At 37.0% G+C, this 20,484-nt stretch overlaps 1 protein-coding gene across 1 annotated transcript in view; it reads left to right on the top strand.

Annotated features, from left to right (window-relative positions):
- Nucleotides 1-20,484, top strand: part of LOC113225469 — a 193,273-nt gene that overhangs the window by 162,269 nt on the left and 10,520 nt on the right. The window contains exons 15-21 of the mRNA XM_026457786.1: nucleotides 13,058-13,253; nucleotides 14,584-14,723; nucleotides 15,031-15,488; nucleotides 16,634-16,757; nucleotides 17,770-17,924; nucleotides 18,736-18,990; nucleotides 20,103-20,459. Of these exons, the coding sequence (XP_026313571.1) occupies nucleotides 13,058-13,253; nucleotides 14,584-14,723; nucleotides 15,031-15,488; nucleotides 16,634-16,757; nucleotides 17,770-17,924; nucleotides 18,736-18,990; nucleotides 20,103-20,459 (1,685 nt within the window). The remainder of the gene's footprint in view (nucleotides 1-13,057; nucleotides 13,254-14,583; nucleotides 14,724-15,030; nucleotides 15,489-16,633; nucleotides 16,758-17,769; nucleotides 17,925-18,735; nucleotides 18,991-20,102; nucleotides 20,460-20,484) is intronic.

The following is a 20,484-nucleotide window of genomic DNA, read 5'->3' as shown; positions in this document are numbered from 1 at the left end:
TTTGGCCACGATAACGACTTTCTACTTGCTCGGATTTGATGTTGTTGTGTGTTTCGAGTCGATTTTTTCGTCTTTTTTGCTCTTATTGCATGGTTATAAGGCTTTTTCCAACCGACTCGAGTCGATCTGCATTAACAAGTATGGTGACTCTATAAAGCAACTTTCAGAAATCCTTTAAAATATTTTCAGTTATGGTTATAGTACATATTACTGTTAGTGCGATATATAAACTAAAATGGATTTTTAACGTTAAACAAATTTCCATACAATACAGTTGCCAAATTCGTTTGCATAGAACAATACAATCGCAGGTAAACTCGTTACATTCAATCACTGTTGCACTTTGATTTTTAACTTAACCGTATGTTATTGTATGTGTGCGTGTACAGGGTGGAATAAATCAAATGGGACATGATGGGGAATGATATTAGATTAATATCAGATTTCATGGACGTCTGGTGAAATTACAGGCACATGGGACTTGTGAACTAATGTCTCAGGGTGACGGGCGCAGTGGCAGTGCGCCTCAGATCTTTGTGGTTTAAAGGTCTGAGTGGCACTGCAACCGTTTTGGACAGGCGTGTAGGCGTTTGTTGTCAGGCGCATGACACATTCGTCTCGTTTCTTGATATTATAAAAAAAGTATTTGATTGTAGAACCCATATTGATAGTATATACATGTATCGATTAGTACAATAAAATGTATTAATTGTATGCATGTTTAGATGGTTCCATTCCCGCCTCATGTTAACTGTAACAAAATCTGTGAATGCAGTTATTAATATTTAGCAAAAAAAAGTCTATTTTAAGGATAATTAGTTATCTTAAGTGTTTAAGGTATTTTAATATTTATTTTTTTATAAATATTTAGATTTTTTCCACCCTATATGGCAACGAGCAACTACGAATGTCAAATTGATTGGGCTTAACTTGCAGAAATTTTATAAATCTAATAAAAATGCGTTAACAAATCATTATTACAACGAATTATAAAATAAACTTTGAAATAAGAATATAAGGACTACGGAGTTTGACCGATAATCAGCTATAGCTTGTTATTGTTAAGAGTGCACAAGAAAATAACAAACACACAAAATAAAATATTCAAGAACAATAACACTCCAATGAGTGTTATTGTTCTTATTGATATAATAAACAAATAAAAAAAATAAAACGCAAAAAATTTTGCACCCGTGATTATCAAATAGCCATTGTGACATGGTGTTTACCGTGACGTTTTAGCAAGTAATATTCAAATTTCTTCTCAGTCAATGCAAGGTCATTGGTTTCTACCGCCACACCATCATAGATCATCCAAAAATAATGCTCGAAAAATACGAGAACTTAATCTTTAAAAATATTGAAGTATAGCAATGCGATGCGATAGAAACATTAAAACCTCAAGATTATTTCAGCCTAGACACAGCACGTTTACATGGCGAACGGCTATGAGTGGAATTCCCTGCCTACAGACTTATTTTCGGAACGGTATAACTTGAGCCTTGTCAAGGCGAGAGAAGGCACTATTTAGATGTGCATGCTTCATCGTAAACCTTATCGTAATTTTCCATCTAGGAAGATGTTGGCCATTTGGCGCACTTGTCTTAATAAAAAAAAACAACGCTCATTTGATAAAAAGTGTTATTATTCTGAAGGAGACTTTGGAGAATAATTATAGATAGATAGATAAAACGTTTATTTGGATCTACTGACACACATACATAACAGAAAAATATGTAATATAATAAAAAGAAAGAAACCAGCAGAGTCGCAGCACTGCCGAACACCCAGTTATGTATGTGTGCTGTAGTAGTGCAAAAAGGCCATAGCTCAGCGTGCGTCGGTGTTTAACCAGGAGCAAACCGCTGATTTTCAGCTATAACCTAGAGGATGCCGCAGATACTATAATCAGCCAGCTGACGCCATTTTCATGTTGTATAAACTTAACAAATAATAATTTCGAAAGTAAATAAATACGGAAAATAATATAAAAATATAATAAATGATAATTTTTTTTAGATTTGATTTACCTATATTAATAATATAACCAAATTATAAATTGAAATTTTAAGTGATTATTAAATTTAAAAAAGTCAATTTAATTATAAATAAGTAAATCCTGTTAAGCAAAGCGCTGTGGAATATCCTTTTTTTATACTTGCCTGCTACCCTATATACCGCAACGGAAGTAATTATTTTTAAAAAAAGAGTTAAATAGAGTTCTTAGGTTGTAGCAATTGTTACACTTAGTAATAATCTCAGTACAGAGTACTAAAAAAACCGACCTCAAAAATACGTGGAATTGCATCTATTTGCCAAGTTTTAATGAAATATGGGGATGTTTAGTTCGCCACTATACAGACTTCACACAGAAGATAATAAAAATCGGTTCTCACTACTCAAAGTATATTGAGACCTTGAATTGGAGAATAGCAAAACCAATCAATAAAATAATTGCTCCTTAAGTATAATTTAGGCGCTATTTATAAAAATGAATGTTCATGCGTGATCAGCCACCCTTAGAGGTGGATGATTTTCTTCAAAATGAAATGGGATCACTATGGAGGTACCCTCTTTCCAACACAAAAAGAACCATGAAAATCGGTTCACAAATACCGGAGTTATCGCGTAACATACATACAAAAAAAACACAGTCGAAAGAACCTCCTCCTTTTTTTGAAGTCGGTTAAAAAAGAATGACCGAGATGGTTATTCTTCTTAACTCTCCTTCTGACGTCCGCCCGAAACAATTACTGTCAAATAAGTAATTATATATTAAAAGATGCATGATGCGAATGAAGCTTCACACTTGACATTGTGTTTTAATTCGCTCGAGCATTACTTATTTGACAGTAATTGTTTAGGACGGAGTATTGTTGGATGAAGAGTAGGAGTAGACCCCCTGTATAGAGCTCAAGAATACAAATAGTTTAATTTCCAAAAGAATGATTAGTTTTTATTATTTTTACTTCATATTACGTTTTTTATTTGCGCCCTAATCGGGTCATACTATTTTAATCTTAAGGCCACTATAATACTCGAGAACAATAAATACGTTAACTTCGACATTGTACGTGGCGTATTTTTTATTTTTCTCTTTATTTTAATACGATTGTGTAAAATAAAACAGCGCGTAATCTGTAAACATTTATTTTAACACTATAATTTTGTAAATGAGTTTATTTAAAACCTGCGTAAGCTCGTATCACGTACAATACTGATATGTATCACTGACATTCTCTACACTAGTCTAATCTACGATACACGCACATTTCTGTTACATCTAATGTTCAAAATTAACTTATTCCGTGGAATGATAAGATGATTTTTCTCACTTGTTCTTTGGCACATTTGAAAGTTTTACACAAAGTTAAATTATCGCCCATTTGGTGCTACTCTGACGCAATTGTATTTTTTGTAATATTACAGGAAATAGATTTGAATAGACTCTTTGTTTTTATTTCAAATTTATGACGTTTAAAAAAAACTGTATTTTTGTAATATCGTCGGGGATAGTGCAAATCCGCGTATGTAACGTTGGTAAAAGGCGCGTATCTGCACTAAATCAAATGTTACAGGAGAGGGATTTAACGTTATTACTTTGTTATTTCAACGGCTACGACTTCCATTTTTGCAGAGTAAGCATTAATTTATGTTGTCTACGGACTGATAACAATAGATTCCCGTATATCACGCTAATTTGGTTGCCACGACATGTACGCGGATTTAGTTTGACCACTAAATTACCGAAATGGAAACCCATAATCCAATGCTAGTTACGCGTGATTGTACTAAATTTTAAATTACCGCCGATTTTTCCTCAAACGTTTTTTATGTTACAAATTTTTATGTAACAAACGTCAATGTTGCACCGAATGAACGTTATGTAACAATTATCTAATTTCATAATTTCGTTGTGGCACTATTTAAGTATTTCCGTATTCACACTCCAACGTTTCGTTTGTATTCTTAAGTAGCAGCAGAGGTAGACGGCTCAGGTTGTTGCTCTTTAGCTAATGCCCTTTCTGCACTCACTTCCTCAGCATGGCATCGCTTACGGTGCTTATGAACAAAGTAGTACGATGGAAACTTTGACCCGCAAGTTTTACAGGGGTAGTAATGCAACGTTGGCCGCTGAGATTTGCGATGTCGGCACCAGCTCCCCTCCGGAGACGATTCTTTCCACGCGGAGTTCAGTACTCTACTGAATTGTACTGGTCCATCACAGCACGCGATGTCAAAAATCGTATTTGATGGACGTTTTGGCGGTTCTGGAGCTTCAATCCTCTCCACATCCAATTCACTGGAGGTGGTAGATGATGGTGACGGCGGTGGTGGTGTAACCGGTGGTGATGGTACTCGAGCTCTTCGCGGTACTGGCCGGTGGGCACCGGGGGGTGGTGCGGGGCGCGCGACGCACGGACTCGGACCCAACCATGCTCGGTATAAGGACAACATACTCGGTTCACGGTCTGAAACCGACTGCGGCAGATTTGCCGCGACTATTGCTTTTATACATACAGCATAGGGTGGATTTTCATTTTACCATTTCAAAATTGATGTTTGAATGTTTTGTAGCACCGATAGTTATTTGCCTTTGTTTAGACTAATTGATATGGACTTGGGGTGATAGTTTAAATAAAACTCGTCTTTACTGCATTTTTAATGAAAATTGAAACAGTCTAATATAAATAAGAACTATAATTTTGAAGGCAATGGCCAAAAATAATGGTACAATGCAGGTCGCCAATAGTACTTATTTTGTGGGTTTTCAGGAATAGATACCTCACATCTGGTGTAAGGGTTACTTCACAGCAACGTGAAAATGTCTACTAAGGCAAAGGCTGTGCTAGCATGGATTGGAAAAATTACGCTTACTTACTTTGTATCTATTTCCAGTTTTGTATCCAAGATAAATACTTTTCAAAATTTACAAATTTTTCGACATTATAAAAATAAAAGAGACATAAAGTCGATAATAGTAACGATTCTCGTCTTGGCAAACACTTAATTCACTTAAAGGTCCCGCGACGCGCTCTTTATGCTCCCGGAACGGGCCCGCGGCTACGTCTTATGGTAATTGGACACCGATTCTTGCACTTGACGTCAAACGCCATCTTCTGTCTGAAGCTAAATAAATTTCTTCACAAATTGAGTTTTGTTAGTCCCACGTTGGGCGCCAAGATTATATTATTATTATTTATTAATTATTATTTCGTATAATGAATTAAGGTTCCTCCTGATACGAAAGAAATACACATTTGACATTTTTAATGACAAAGACAGTATGATCGTTAGATAATTTATTTATCAAGATCATTTATAATTTAAAACAAATTTATACTTTTGTTTAATTTTCTATTTATTCTTTTATTTTCGTTTATCTTATATTTGTATTCTATTTTTAAGTTTATTAACGACGCACAAAAGGTGTACTGAATTCTGAAGATAAGATTTCAATTAATTATTCAATATCATACTGAGTGTTTGCCGTTCCATGTTATTGTGTAGATCTTTCTCTATTAGATCCAAACAAAAAAATCCATTTCCTGTGTCCCCCTTGGGGGAAGTTAGATTTTTGCTTATAATTTATGTAAGCAGCCTTGTATTGTAGTCAGCTCAACATTTGAAACGCCTACATTGTCTACGCGTCTCTGGGGATAGCCTGTGGTTTGCTCTTTGACGTTGACTGGAATTATGCTGTAGATAACCAAGCGATAATGCTTGGTGAAGAAATTATGCCACCAAGTCGAATTTTTTAAAACACATATGGTCCATAATCAAAACAAAAGAATTAAAAACCGTATTGTTAAGATTTTGTGAAACATTTTTGAAAAGGCCTTCATTTAAAACAAAATTATTGGTCAAGAATAACCTCAACCGATGAGCGTATTTGAAAGCGTAGCAAGTAGAAGGCAATGGCCTATCCATCCATGAGGAAAGGGCGTGAAGTGTAATATTGTATGTATTAATGTTACTTTTCTGTGCCAATTTTAAAATACACCTAAAAATCAATTATATTATTTTATCAGAGATATTTGCGGACAGTATGTATTGTTGTTTTTAATCGCGACGGAAGCGCGACGGCAATCGATTGAAGTTGCTTGTTTGCTTAATTGTCCCCAGAGAGAGGGATTAGCTCTGAATACGAAATTTGTTGTCTCTGTACGCGTGCTATATCAGTGATAGAAAAACTTAATTCGTTGAATGGCGTTAACAGAATTAAATTTAAATTGACCAATGGCATCGCTTTAATCGAGTATGATATTACCGCGGTCGTAACATCATCATCGTCAGCCTATTATATGTGCCCAGAGAGTGATCTAAAAAAGATGCTAAACTTCTAATAGGAATGTTCTAAATTTTGTAGACACAAATTAGAGATACCTAAAGCTATGAAAAATTAAAGGCATTAAAATTGACCAACATGGGACCGTAAATCAGTATCAATAATATGAAATCATCGTCAACCGTTATCCATGCCACTACTGGGACACCACTATTGGTCTCCTCCAAGGAAAGGGCCTGCCATAATCCGCTGCCCTAGTTCAATGTGAATTGAGGACTTGGACGATTTCCAAAGGCTGTGAACCTTCTTCAACTTGCAGGTTTCATCACGCGAAATGTATTGCTTTTAATCATTCACAAACATGCCGTTATAAGGATTCGAACCGTCTATCTTTCCGTTGCGAAGCAACCTATGAAATAGTCCATACTCCCAAAGATACCATACAAAAAATAACATTTATTAAAATTAAAAAAAAATTAATTACTTAAAGTTTTAAAATTCAGTACCCATTAAAAGCATCGCACAAGCGAATTACATGTCCGGTGAAACGAAAACTGTAGTGTAGCGGTTAATCGCATAAAAGCGTGCTGATTTCGCATTCCGTGTGTACCACTGTACGGCTGTACCGTTGTCGGCCCGGATCACTCCGAGGGGATTATGCAGTAATTCGACGAACAATCATCGTCGTCATAACGCTTTGTTTCTAATTTAATGTACTGTGAGTGTTTATCTTGCAAGCGGTGGTAGCCCAGTGGAATAACGCTTGTTTTTCAATTGATAGTTCGGCGGTTCGCGTCTCTGGGCTGTATGTATTTGTAATAGTTTATTTCTTTAACTGTTTACATTTTACAATCATAGTATCAATCTCCTTTTAAGCATATCAATGCCTGTGATAGGAGACTCCACTTTTCCATAACCATAGCTTTCTAATGTATAAACTTATTGTATTTAAAATATTTAAATATTTCAAAACTTAAATTAATTTGAATATTACTTTCTAACTAAGCTAAAAGAAGTTTTTGTATTTATGGGGTTTAATATTTATTATCTGTTAAGAGAAGACAGTACCAAGTCACGAAGTGTATTTTGAGTTGTATGTTTAGCATTAATTTTTAATGTGTGAATTTACAGTGAGTGTACAGGTATACGTGTGTGAATGTATATTTGTAACTAGAATTTCTATGCTATATATCTTTTGTAGCAATACCTCTCGCTTACGGAGGAAAACTAGAACGCCGAAGGTTCACCATCCGAGAGGCCAATGTCCAGCAGCGGGACGCTTAATGGGTTAATGGTGATTTCATATTATACACACGGTCCCAATTTGGGCGCCAATTTTAACAAAAACTTCTCTCTAGAGGAGATCAATGTCCAGCAGCGAGACGTGTAATGGGTTGACGGTGATTTCATATTATGCACACGGTTTCAACAAAGGCGCCAATTTTGACTGTTTTTTTAAATAGTTTTAGATAACTCTTAAATTTGTCTCTATTTATTCACTCCTATTAGATGTTTAGTATCTTTTTATGATCACTCGTTGTACAAATTTACGAAATTAATAGCTTTATCCACCCTACCGCAAATAAGTATCATATACCAAATATTGAACCACATGTAAAGCAAAGCCAGCCGGTGCCGGTGTTTGAGCTTGTGCTGCGATGCGTGACAATTTAACGAGCGCTATCTGTCCTGTTGCCACTACAAACAAGCAATGTGTAGATTAAAGACTGTGTACATAAATTTGCCCGAACATAATTGAATAAATTCTTTAAAAATGGTAATTTTGTTTAATTATTTTTTTAAAGATTGGCTGGTAAAATATTTGGTACATAACATGTGTGTTTAACTTAATAAGGCAATATCGTTATAATGTTGATTTTACGTATATTTCCTGATATTTGCCTATTTCATCAAAATTATTTCCTCATTATACATACGATACGTGATTCATATTTATATTCACATCTTTATTGCTTGGTTTCACATAAGATGTTATAAAATACAAAACATTAGTCACACATGTGACACTCTGCAAGGGCGCCGCAACTCAGGAGAGCACAACAAATTATTAATTACAAATATAAGTATCTCTACAAAATATTAATGACTATTTTCTTAAATAAAATTAAATAACATTTAATGACTAGGAAAATGGCACTTAACTTTTATTAAATATTTCATCTAATTTATAAAATGCGTTATTGAAAAGGTACTTTTTCAGATGGGCAATAAATGTCGATAATTTTTCTTGGTTTTTTATCTCATTTGGTATACTATTATAAATTTGAATTGCTATTGCGTGTGGTGGCAGCAAAGTTTACTGATAATTTGCTACGTCATAATGAAATTCAAATAATATACCATATTTTAGCTATACATTACATGGGGAATATGGGGGGGGCGACAATACGTGGTCGACATAATTTTAGATTTGAAATTATATTAAGCACGGTTTTAGTTGTCTTAAAAATTGTATTTCTCTTAAAGTTATCTTACCACTATGTGATGTTTGAAATGACTACGAATTCGTGTTGGGGGCCAAACTTTCAAAAGTAGTCCCATGTTGGGCATCAACTCGTTAAAAGGCCATTAATAAATTATCCCGAGTTAATTAAACGCTCAAACGAATAAAACGTAGAGCTGGATCCAATTAGTACTTGTGCAAATATCGGTAATTGAGGAGATTAATCGACAGTATTTACATCGCGTGTAAAGTTTTGCTAGAAGCGTCTATTCTAACCCCACTTCTGTGACATTTGCAATTAGCTATAGGCGCTTATTTAAGCGGAATAATTAATATTTAAGCTACTACTACGACTACTGCGACTCTATCCCTTTCATTAGCAGTATTTTTTGTTTACCTATTTTAAATATTACGTTTTTCTTTTTACTTTCTTTTTGAACATATGTTGTTGTAAATACGCTCTGTATTTATTCTTCTTCTGTCTGCGTGACCTTTCTGACAATTCGGCATGTATTTAAATTCACAGCTTTTTGTTGAATAAGGTCGTGTTGGTTTCTTTAAAATCCAACAATTTGAGGCTCTGGAGAAAATGATTCGAGATAACGCCTATTGTGGAAAGGACATTAGGGGCAACATATTCTTTTTCTTGTCGCCAAATTCTAGTAATTTCAACCTTTTGTGTCATGTTTCCTTACATAATCTGATAGGGTCAGGGCCTGCTAACCTGTTATACAGGTCTGGGTGCCTAGTACTCAAAAGTTACGACATTTTAAAACGTGAAATTTGCTCCTTTGTGTTGCGGTGGTAAGCTATTATAATGCCAAAGTTGTTATTATCAAGCATTAATTGTCTAGATTTTAAGCGCATTTTTAAGTTAATTTGGGACTATTAATCTATTCCAACATTCTTATGTCTACGCTACTGGATACTGGAGTACGAAAGCTCGGATTCTGAAGATAAACGTTTGAGCGTTTGCACAGCAATCGCAAACGCTAATTAGCGAGCAGACGATCCCACAGGACGAGCTTGTGTTACCAGCTGTATGTACACAGAGTCGGGTCAAGGGATTTCATATTTAAACTTACGAATTATAAATTTGAAACTTTCAATTTCGAGAAATGTGTACCCATTGAGATATTACAATTTTGTAATATAAACATTTGCTTTAAATTTTTATGTTATTTTCGATAAAGTGTATCAGAGCTCGATTTCAATTCGTAAAATCCTTCATTGCTTCAAGCACGATGTTAATACACTTCTTTAGCATTTACTATCTAATGGATAACATTTTATGCTAACGGTATATGAGAATATGCAACGGGTTATTTTAACCTTTCAAAATACGCAATCCTCCCGAATCAATTCATCAGTTAGCTAATCTACGCGTAGACAATCAAACGAACAATTAACTCGGACTTCATCAATTGTGAAACTCCGGTTGCAGTGGAGTTTGTTTTACCCATGTTGGTGATGTTGATTCACGCCGATGAAGTATTTGCTTTTTTCGGACGCGTCAGCAATGGCCGGCACAATATTGCCGACGCTACGCCGATTTTTGTGTTTATTTTGTACAAAATGTACTTTGAAACGGGCAGTTAATTGAAATAAAAACAAAGAAACAAAAAAGCACGAATATTAAACTAAATAGATCGCTTCTAGAAAAGCAATTGTACCAGTATTTGAAGATTTCATATTATCGAATAATGCAATATTTAATGTATTTTGATTTTGGAATGCCATAAAAGTTGTAACTTGCAACTTATGATATAATACTATAAGATGATGTGATTTCGTTGTGTGAAAATTGTGGTAAATATGTTAATTGACAAGAAAACCGAACGCCTGTAATTTGAAGAAAAGACAGGCACATGGGGCTTGTGAACCTATATCTCAGGTTGACGGGCCGCGATGGCAGTTTTGTGTTTTAAAGCTCTAAGTGGAATTACAACTGTTACGGACAGGCATGTCACTGAACACCAGGCGCACGACTTGTTCGTCCTGTCTATTGATATTATTATTATACAAAAAAAAATGAATTTGTGGTTAAAGATCACACCAGTTTATACTCTCTTTCGTTTTGCTGCTTGCATATCCGTAACTTAATTCCCAACTCAAATTTAACCAGAGTATAAAACTAGAACGCTAGTTATGCGTAAAGCTAAATAAATAATGTAATAAGCAGTGATTGCAGCGGCTAAATTCGGCTAATCTGCTTTGCTTTGCAAATTGGCGCCCAACGCGGGCCTGAATATTGTACGACGCTGTCTGTCCCGCGCTACGTTCGCGCCCGCACTGATTTAGCGTTTACGCTATCTGTGCATTGTAAGCAATCTAGTCATGTTTGCTATTTCACGTTCCAAATTTAAGCTCGATTCTGAACTAGCAATAACTATATTATCGAGTAATTTGTGGCCAACAACTCATGTAACTAGTTTTGTTTTAGCTTTAGATAGTAACAGCAGCTTGTGAAAGAGTGCGTCCAGGGAAGTACTGCCACTTTATTACTGGGGGATCATATTATGTAACTCTATTCAGCGTCTGTTAAGAACGCAATTTATTTACTTTGGCTATCTCTTTTTCTATTGATTATGGCCCTGCTGTCATCGTCTACTCTTTATACGTCCCATTGCTGGATACGGGTTCAGATGTGAGGAGAGGGTTTAGGCCATGGTCCAATCACGCTACCTTATTTATATCTGTCGCCAAGCAGTAATGTGATCATTACGTGCGTTCCGGTTTAGAAGGGTAAGATTTGTCAACTTATGTCTTAGGGTAACGGGCGCAGTGGCAGTGCCCCTCGGAATTTTGTGCTTTAAAGCTCTGAGTGGCACACTGTTATGGACAGGCGTGTCGCTTACCACCAGGCGCACGACTTGTTCGTCCCGTCACGTAGTATTATAAAAAAAGATTATTTGTTATTGAATCACATTGATTGCCATATTGTACAGGGTCAAGAATATAACTAACTCTAACTCTATGCCGCTTACGATAAGAACGGTCCAAAATACAAAGTGTCAAGCTTGACGTGCTCTTGTCTGTACATCCCACTGCTTCGTGAGACGGGTTGCAACGTTTCTTCAAGCGTCTAATTCGAAGGCGATTAAGTAAAAGAAGGTTAATATAATTAACTAAAGTAAACAAACTTCAGCTGTCACTTGGTTAACCGGTCAAATACAATATATAGTAGTGATTTTCATACGTCGTATTACTGCTGTACTCTGAAATTTGGTCGCATGTTATTATTATTAACTGCTATCTTTTTAAAGGCTGGATCTTAGGTTGTTTATCGTAGGCAAATTGTGACACGTGTTATTTAAATATTATGTTTATATTATATATTTAGTACTATTTTAAAATGTTGTCTATATCATAATATATTTAGAACAATTTTGAAAGAGTTCATTGTAATTTTACAATAAGTAACAAGGTAATGCCTCAAAAAATACTTCATTCCGGTTTGTTTACATTTAATTACCTAAACTTGTATAGTATAGGTTTGAATCGTGGGATATATTGTTACTAGACATTTGCGAATAAGGACATACACAGCTGGCCACAGGGAATTGAACTGTCGACCTCTTAATTCAGAAGCTACCACTGGGCTGCCATAGCTCTCAATTCATTTGAAAGGATCAGTGATGTACCTCGAGTACGGCGAATTCATAAAGAAATAAAAGATAATTTATTAATCACTTGTACCACTCAAAATTATCGTTCGAACATATAAATTACTGGCAACACAATAATTACATCAACAGCTATTCATATCAGGGATTATTTAAAAAATAGGTCTAATCGTCTTCTTAATATCCACTACTTGTTTTATAATTTATTCATTACGAGTTCATTATTATATTATTACAATATCTAATTTAGGTTGGCTAAAAGACTATGTCCCAAGCTGTTAAACTATTTAAATGTCACATAATGACACGGTTGTCACGTCAACGTCGTAGAGATTTTTTATTCCTGTGTTTCATGTGATTCGCTTCTCTCGGGTATTACTATTGTGTTTTTAATATATTCACCATTAACTGTTGACTATTTACCGACGTTCTCTCAATCGAACCCGATTATTAGCTACAGTGACAGCTGTCAAATTACGACAATGCACGTTTCCTCGAACGCAGAATAGTTTATTCTTATAATTGCAAAATTACATTTCTCAACAATTTTTATTAAAATTAAAATGATTTCAGGAATTTTTTGACATAAGTTGTACCTCGGTACACAATTGGGCCCAAAATTGAAGATATCCTTTTTGTAAGGCATATTCATATATTTGAAACTTTCTCTATTCACAGCGGTTATAGAGCGGATTGGTACACCATCCAATACAACATCGACAACTCCAGCACCCGTTAGTACGCCACCTCCAGGCAACTGCGCCGTGTGCAACATGCCTGGCGCGGCGCGAACCGTGTCGCGGTCACGGCTGGTGCACTACGGGTTGAAGGAGGACGCTGTCGGGTCCAGGGTGTGCGAAGCTTGTCATTGCAGGTTTGTGATCATTTGGAAAATTACCGAAGGCACTGGCCTCTATGTTGCGGGTTTAGGTCATAGGTCCCCAAACTTTTTGATTCACCGCCCACTTAGGAAGATAAAAAAACTTCAACGCCCACCACCACAAAAAATAATTGAAAACACGTATTCTCTATGGTAACACAAAAAATCCCAACGAAAAAAATTGCTTCCGAGGCCCTTGCCGTCCCCCTAGGATTCGTCAATGATGGTCCGCTATTTGAGTGTGAGACCTTCAGAGGGTCCAATATTTTGGCTTTCCATAAATGTAAAAAAAAATTATACAAAATGAAATAAATATTATATAATATAAATAGTAATGTATGTACATACATAATACCTTCTTACAATAGACATATATTGCTTATGAAGTAATCATTTTACAACAAACAAGATTATTGGTTAGATGAAATGTATAAAAAGTTTTTTAAATAAATTTATCTCTGTACAGTTAAACTTATCGTAGTGAGTAGCGCTGTGTCAGCTATCAAAACACGTGTGAAGTTGATGGGTTGTAAAAAAATCCATATCAAAAAGACAGGGGGTCCACGCAAAACACGAAAAAAAGTTTAGAAACCTCCGGATTAGGCCAAAGTCCGCCACGCTGCCCTAATGCGGGTTGGGAAACGTCTTCTAAAGTTGTAACCCTTTTTCGACGTGCAAGTATCATCAACGACATTTTCCTTTACCGATAGCACTGTCGACCAAGTAAGAAACATACTACAAGGCTAAAAATCTCGTGTGACGCCCAGAGCATTGCCCAATTGAAAATTGGTCACAGTTATAATAATAATTATTCGTTTATTTGCTTAAAACGTGGTATAACAAAAAGACGTACAAAAAAATGCCAGTACAAACATGTTACACATATATTAAATTACTATAATATTAAGAATCTCATAACTTACAAATTAAATATGTCAAGAATGTGAAAAAGTATGCCAAATCCTTAGACATATTTAAAAAAATATAATGGTAACACTCCCAGACATGACATTACGATACCAGGCGTATATATTACACATCGAACTTTAGTAAAAGATATTCGGGTGATTTCGGCTTTGTAGAGCGTCGTCTCTGTCACTCATGTTTGTGAGTCTTGGATAGAAACGGCGTTCTTCAAACCCGAAGATAGCCGACAGTGGACGATAATTTTTCCAAAGTTCGTATCGTTCATATCGTAGATTAATCAAATTGAGCGGGATTCCAGAGAGAGACTAGCACCTCATATGATTGGATAGTTCCAATCGTATACTCTTTTGCTCTAATTACTTTATGAAAAAGATTGACAAATATATTTTGTTTGCAGATGTGTAAGATCACGGTATACGCGGTGTCCTGTGCCAACGTGTCCGGGACCGCGCGTGCGCGCTAAGCGGCTAAGGCATCTGCCGCCGCGGTGGCACGATCTCGCGATAGAACTCAAAAGGCCTCTAATGGATGAATTTCGTAAGTATCTGTGTTTTTCCATTTGCAAATGGCAACGCCATGTTGATCAAATATCATTAATACAAAGTCGAACACTTAGAAAAACGTTCCTTCGACCCGGCTGGATTCGTACCAACGTTTTTTAACAAACCGTGGCAGACACTATGCCAACCAGCTTAGTTGCCAGAGGCTAACCACCGTTATGCCAGTGTTGATGTGTGTATATATATATATACACACATCAACATATATATATATATAAACATATATATATATATATATATATATAATATATATGATTTTTCTTATTATTATTATTCTTCTACAGAAATACCAAGCGAGCTAAGTAAATGCTGTCTAGCCTGTTTCAAAAGAATAACGAGACGATTAGAAACAGTAGGCGACGCGGGCGCAGCGCCCGACCCCACGGAAGAGGACGTTTCGCGGTTCAGAACTTTAATACGCGAGCACGGTACCGCGTGGGACCGTATGTCAACCGCCAGTGGCAAAACACCGGCTAGTCTTAAAGCGTTTTACTTTACGTATAGAAAGAAGTTTCAATTGGACGCGTTAGTGGCGGAGAAACCGCCCTCGAAGGGCAGTGATACGGACGATAGTATATTAAGTTCTGGTGATACGGACACGGCGTCTGCGGAGAGCCCGCGGCCGCCGCCGGTGCCCGGCCCTCGCACCGACGCCGTGGCGCCCAAGGGCCGGCGGCGGGACGAGTACGACTCCTCGGCGACGGAGACCGCCGACGAGGAGAACGACGCGCCCAGCGCCAAGGTGAGGTTCTGTTGATGCAACATATTCGAAGCCTTACTTTCTCAAACACACGTCTTATAAAAAGTGATTATTCATGAGATGGCAAATATTTCAATAATTTTAAATTTCTTATCAAGGGTGTCCATCAAGACAACTGCCTCCGTGTCATTCGATTCCAAGGCCGGGAGAAATATTTGTATGGCCTACAATTATTTCTCTCGTCAGTTAAGGTTAATTTGGATGCATTACTTTACGAATAGACAAAAGCCAGTGTGTGAATATGAAGGAAATGTGTTCTGAAATGAGCCTGTAAAATATGTATATACAATGCATTTTTTGCGTTTCAGTTACTTTGTGCTTTAAGACACGAGTTTGAGAAAGTAAGGGGACAATGTGGCATGCTTCTGAATAATATTACGATTTCAGAAGAGTAATTTTTGATAAACGGACAAAATAGACTATACGCCATTTGGTACGAAGTATGATAAAATTATGATGTTGTTAAAAAGGGTACAGTTAAATTTCGTGCATTATTTTGTTACTTTATTTTTTAAAATAATTAATATGGAGTTTTTATTCACCTATTCTCTATTATTTAGCAATGTTAAGTCTCATTATTCAAGGGGTGGGTCCCGGTAACTTGTAATACAGGTGAAAATAGCTACATCAAGCACCAGCTCCCAATTATGGGTACTGTAATGTACCTATTACGATTTATACTGTTTTGTGGTGAGAAATAAACACATTTATTATTAATATATTTAATAATTTTCTTGCTTCAGCTGGGAATCGACCAAATGTGAAAAAAAACCTGTATGTTTATGACGCCTTGTATACGTATTGTATCTTAAAATAACAAACACGTAAATGCCAAACTGAAATAACCTTTATTTCATAGGTAAGCAAATTACACTTGAAATCGTCATACTGATTAAACTCTACAGCTCATTCGTTAGGCAGATTTTCCTGAGAAGAACGAGCAAGAAACTCTCGGGGTTGCTCTTTGTAATTATACATTTGAATACATTTATCATTACAATATTTAAATATCTTAGATCGAGAATACCTGCAAGAGCGAAACGGGTCACTACCGCGGATTTTGATCATCCAAGTACGCAGAAGCTGTATAATATCCTTTAGTATAAAGTTTTTATGTTGTTTAACAGATAATCCCGGCAATCACCCTAACGACGCCGGTGTCCGTGGCGGGCACGCCGGCCAACTCGGCGGCGGCACCAAACGCGCCCGTCACACGCAACGGACCGCAGCTCGGCGGCTCTTCCGCCGCAGGTGCGTACCACCTACACGTTCTATTGTCCACGTTGTTAGGCGATTCATTGTCCCAAACGGATCCTGGCTAACGAAATTATTCAATCATAAATCTTTTATTTATTCCAAAGTTAAACATGAAATCATGAAATTCATTATAACTATAGCATCGTCACAGAACAGGCTCTGCCCAGTGTGGGAACAACTGTGACCATTGCTCAAAGCTTTCAGGCATGATATCACATCACATGATATGACGTCACATTTGCAATGCATAAAAATGGGTTACTATTAGTAGTCCGAAATGACAATTTCCAGAAATAACGTTTGCTTGATTTTTCATAACCTCGAAAGTAATTTTGAGAGGAAAATGTTTTTTCTTTTAAACGTACCTTAACCTAAGCTAACCGATTCTACTCGTGTCTTTTCGATAAACATCCAACATATCCTGAAAGAACAACGGTTTCGTTATAATTCGGTTTTCGGTGTAATGAAAATTCGAACAAACGTTATTTCGGTAAAAAGAATTCGAGTTTGTGATGGGTTACCATAAAAACGTGACATAATGACAATTTAACGTAAGCTTGTTTATAGAAATGTAAAATCAAATAAACACATTTTTATTACTAATTATTCGTAAGACAATTTCTCAGAGAATAATTGCTATTAGTAAATTAATATTCCTTCACATTTATGACATATATTCTAAATACTCTTTAAAATTTATCTCTGAGACACTCTGGGACACAGTTCGTAACCTGTTGCGCACTACGCGCGATTCATATCACTTCCAAATCCTAGACGGTCGGAAATGTCACAGGTGCCGAAAAGTCTTTTTATCACTAGGTGCACTAAACTATACTCGTATTTTATCGGATTCTAAGTGGGTCCGAGTTTTTTAGATTTGTATAATCTCTGATTTGGATCGAATACGAATCGGATGCAGTGCGCAAGCGCACTAACGCTTCTGTTCCTTCCCGTTACGTCTTTTTCTAGCTACGAAAGTTTTACAAATATTTTCTTCCCTTGACAGGGCCGTTGTCAGGTGTGAATACGTCAGTAGGCGTAACGAGTGGACAAGGTACGGCGTTGACAGTGCGCGACGTGGTGCTCAACATGATAGAGATCAGCCTTCTGAAAAACAACCAGGCTGTGCCACCGCCGATCAACAAGCAACAGCCGCCCAAAGTAAGCTTCAAAACAAGACTTACATATGAACAAATACAGTAGTTTTAGTAGCACTAAAGTAAGCTCCTTATAAAGAGTTTGTCCAGGGAAGTACTGCCACCTTACCTATTTCTGCCGCCAAGCAGTAACGTGAATATTACTGAGTTCCGGTTTGGACGGGTATGTAGTATGTAAGTAATGGGTACAGACATAAGAACTTAAGAATCTTTTTGGGCTCAATTGTATTAATTGAATTGAAAATAATTTTTCTTTTATGATATCAAGCGATGTGATGGACAAGTCGTACGCCTGGTGGTAAGCTACACGCCTGTCCATAACAGTTGCAGTGCCACTCAGAGCTTTACATCGCAAAGATCTGAGGAGCACCGACACTACGCCCGTCGCCCTGAGACATAAGTTGGCGAGTCCCATGTGCCTGTAATTTCGCCATAAATGTTTCTCTAAAATATTAGAATTCGAATATCGTCACTGTATTTTAGAAGGTTGTGATATGTGTTTTTTTTGTCTATGAACGATTATAACGGTTACCTATCAGTGGGCCGAAATGACATTTTCCAGAAATAACATTTGCTTGAATTTTCACAGCCTCAAAAGTAATTTTGAGAGGAAAATGTTTTGTCTTTTAAACCTAACTTAACCTATTCTAATCGTGTCTTTGGGCTGAACATCCAACATCCTGAAAAAACAACGGTTTCGTTATAACTCAGTTTTCGGTGTAATGAAAATTCGAACAAACGTCATTTCGGAAAAAAAAAATCGAGTTTGTAATAGGTTATCGATTATAACCAATGAACGCATTGCTTCGTTATAGGTAACCTCGTCGACGCCTCGCGAAACCCTCGCAACCCTAAGCGTAGTGAACAGCTCGCACATAGCGACGACGTCGCCGGTGTCCCCGCACCGGCCGGCCACCATCACCCCCCTCGCGCAGCCCGCCCCTCCCGCGCCCGACGCGGTCAAGGAGGGGGTCGTGGTCCTCATTGAGCCCCGGCAGGAGCCCTTGTTGGATCTCAGCGTGAAAAGACCTAGGCATGATATGCAGCAGTCGCCCATTCATCATAAATCTGTGAGTTTCGTTATTTTGATCAGTAACTTTTAGCATAATTTATTGTGTATCAATACGACGTAAAATACGCCGTGTAGGGTTTCATATATCTGATGTACATAGTACTGTTAAGGATACCAATTTGTGAACTTTGCAATTAATATGTCGGTAGGGATAGTGCAAATCCGCGCATGTAGCATTGGCAAAAGGCACAAACGAAATTTTTACAGGGGACAAAAGGATTCACAAATCCTAGACTCTGTATCATAATGACTACTACATCGTCAAAAGGACTAGATCGCAAAACGACCACCTCTGCAGAAAGTCTAATCTTAAATATAAATAACGTACAATCACTTGGTAGCAAAACGACTAGATATCGAAATGACCGTGTCGTTAAATGGACCACACGGTAAAACGACAAGGTATCAAATTAACTAGATTAATATAGTTACACCCATTTTATGTAGTGGGGACATGAGTACTATCCAAATCATACTGGACCCACCTATGGAAACGAGTGGAACCAACAGTCCGAAAGGCAAAATTGAAGACTAATTGTATTGGAAAGACGACATGGCTCTAGATTCCACACAATTTTGATTCAAAGTGTATTCTATAATAGCATTTAAGTGTTACATAACGTCGGGGATAGTGCAAATCCGCGTATGTAGTATTGGTTAAAAGCGCGTATCTGCATTAAACCAAATTACACAGGAGAATGATTTAACGTTATTACTTTGTTATGTCAATGACTACAACTTTCATTTTTGCAGTGTAAGCATTAATTCATGTTGTCTACGGACTGATAACAATAGCTTCCCGTAAATCACGCTAATTTGGGAGCCACGACATTTACGCGGATTTGATATGGGCACTAAATTACCGAAATGGAAACTCATAATCAAATGCTAGTTACGCGTAATTACACTATCCCCGACGATATAAAATCTTTCCCTTTCCAACTCTTAAATTCCCAACCTAATTATTGCCTGGAAGAAATTGGTACTTAGGAATAAAGCTGCCTGCTGTACATGAGCTTATTCTGTGATATTACTGTTCTGTGGTGTGATTGTGGTTTTTCAATTGGCAATAAAGAATATTTTATTCATTCATACATTCATTTTTTCCAGCAATACCGCAATTCAACAGACTACCCCAGCTACAGACAACCCGAACGAGAATCGCCGACGCAATACAACTCCAAACCGAAATCAGTTTCGGCCGCTCCCAGACCACCCTTAAAAACAACCCCCAACCCCAAAGGGTCTATCACGCTTGGCACACCTGTAGAAAATCGCTTCGAAGCGAGAAGAACTCCACCAGATCCGAAAACGGGGTCCATAACAGCTGGCACACCCGTGCACGGGTCCCATCATTTACCAGAAAAGAAAAATTTCGATTATTATAAAAGAAGAAGTCCAGCCAATCCCACGTATTACGCGGGTGTCACGAATCAGCCGAGGCCACAGTCACCTTCGTTTTCACCGGTAAGAAATTATTGACGTTAGAATA

Source organism: Hyposmocoma kahamanoa, unplaced genomic scaffold (assembly GCF_003589595.1).
Source record: "Hyposmocoma kahamanoa isolate Upper Pololo Valley unplaced genomic scaffold, ASM358959v1 160, whole genome shotgun sequence".
NCBI lineage: Eukaryota > Metazoa > Arthropoda > Insecta > Lepidoptera > Cosmopterigidae > Hyposmocoma > Hyposmocoma kahamanoa.
Note: the sequence above shows the minus strand (reverse complement) of the source record. Positions and strands in the feature narration are given on the sequence as shown.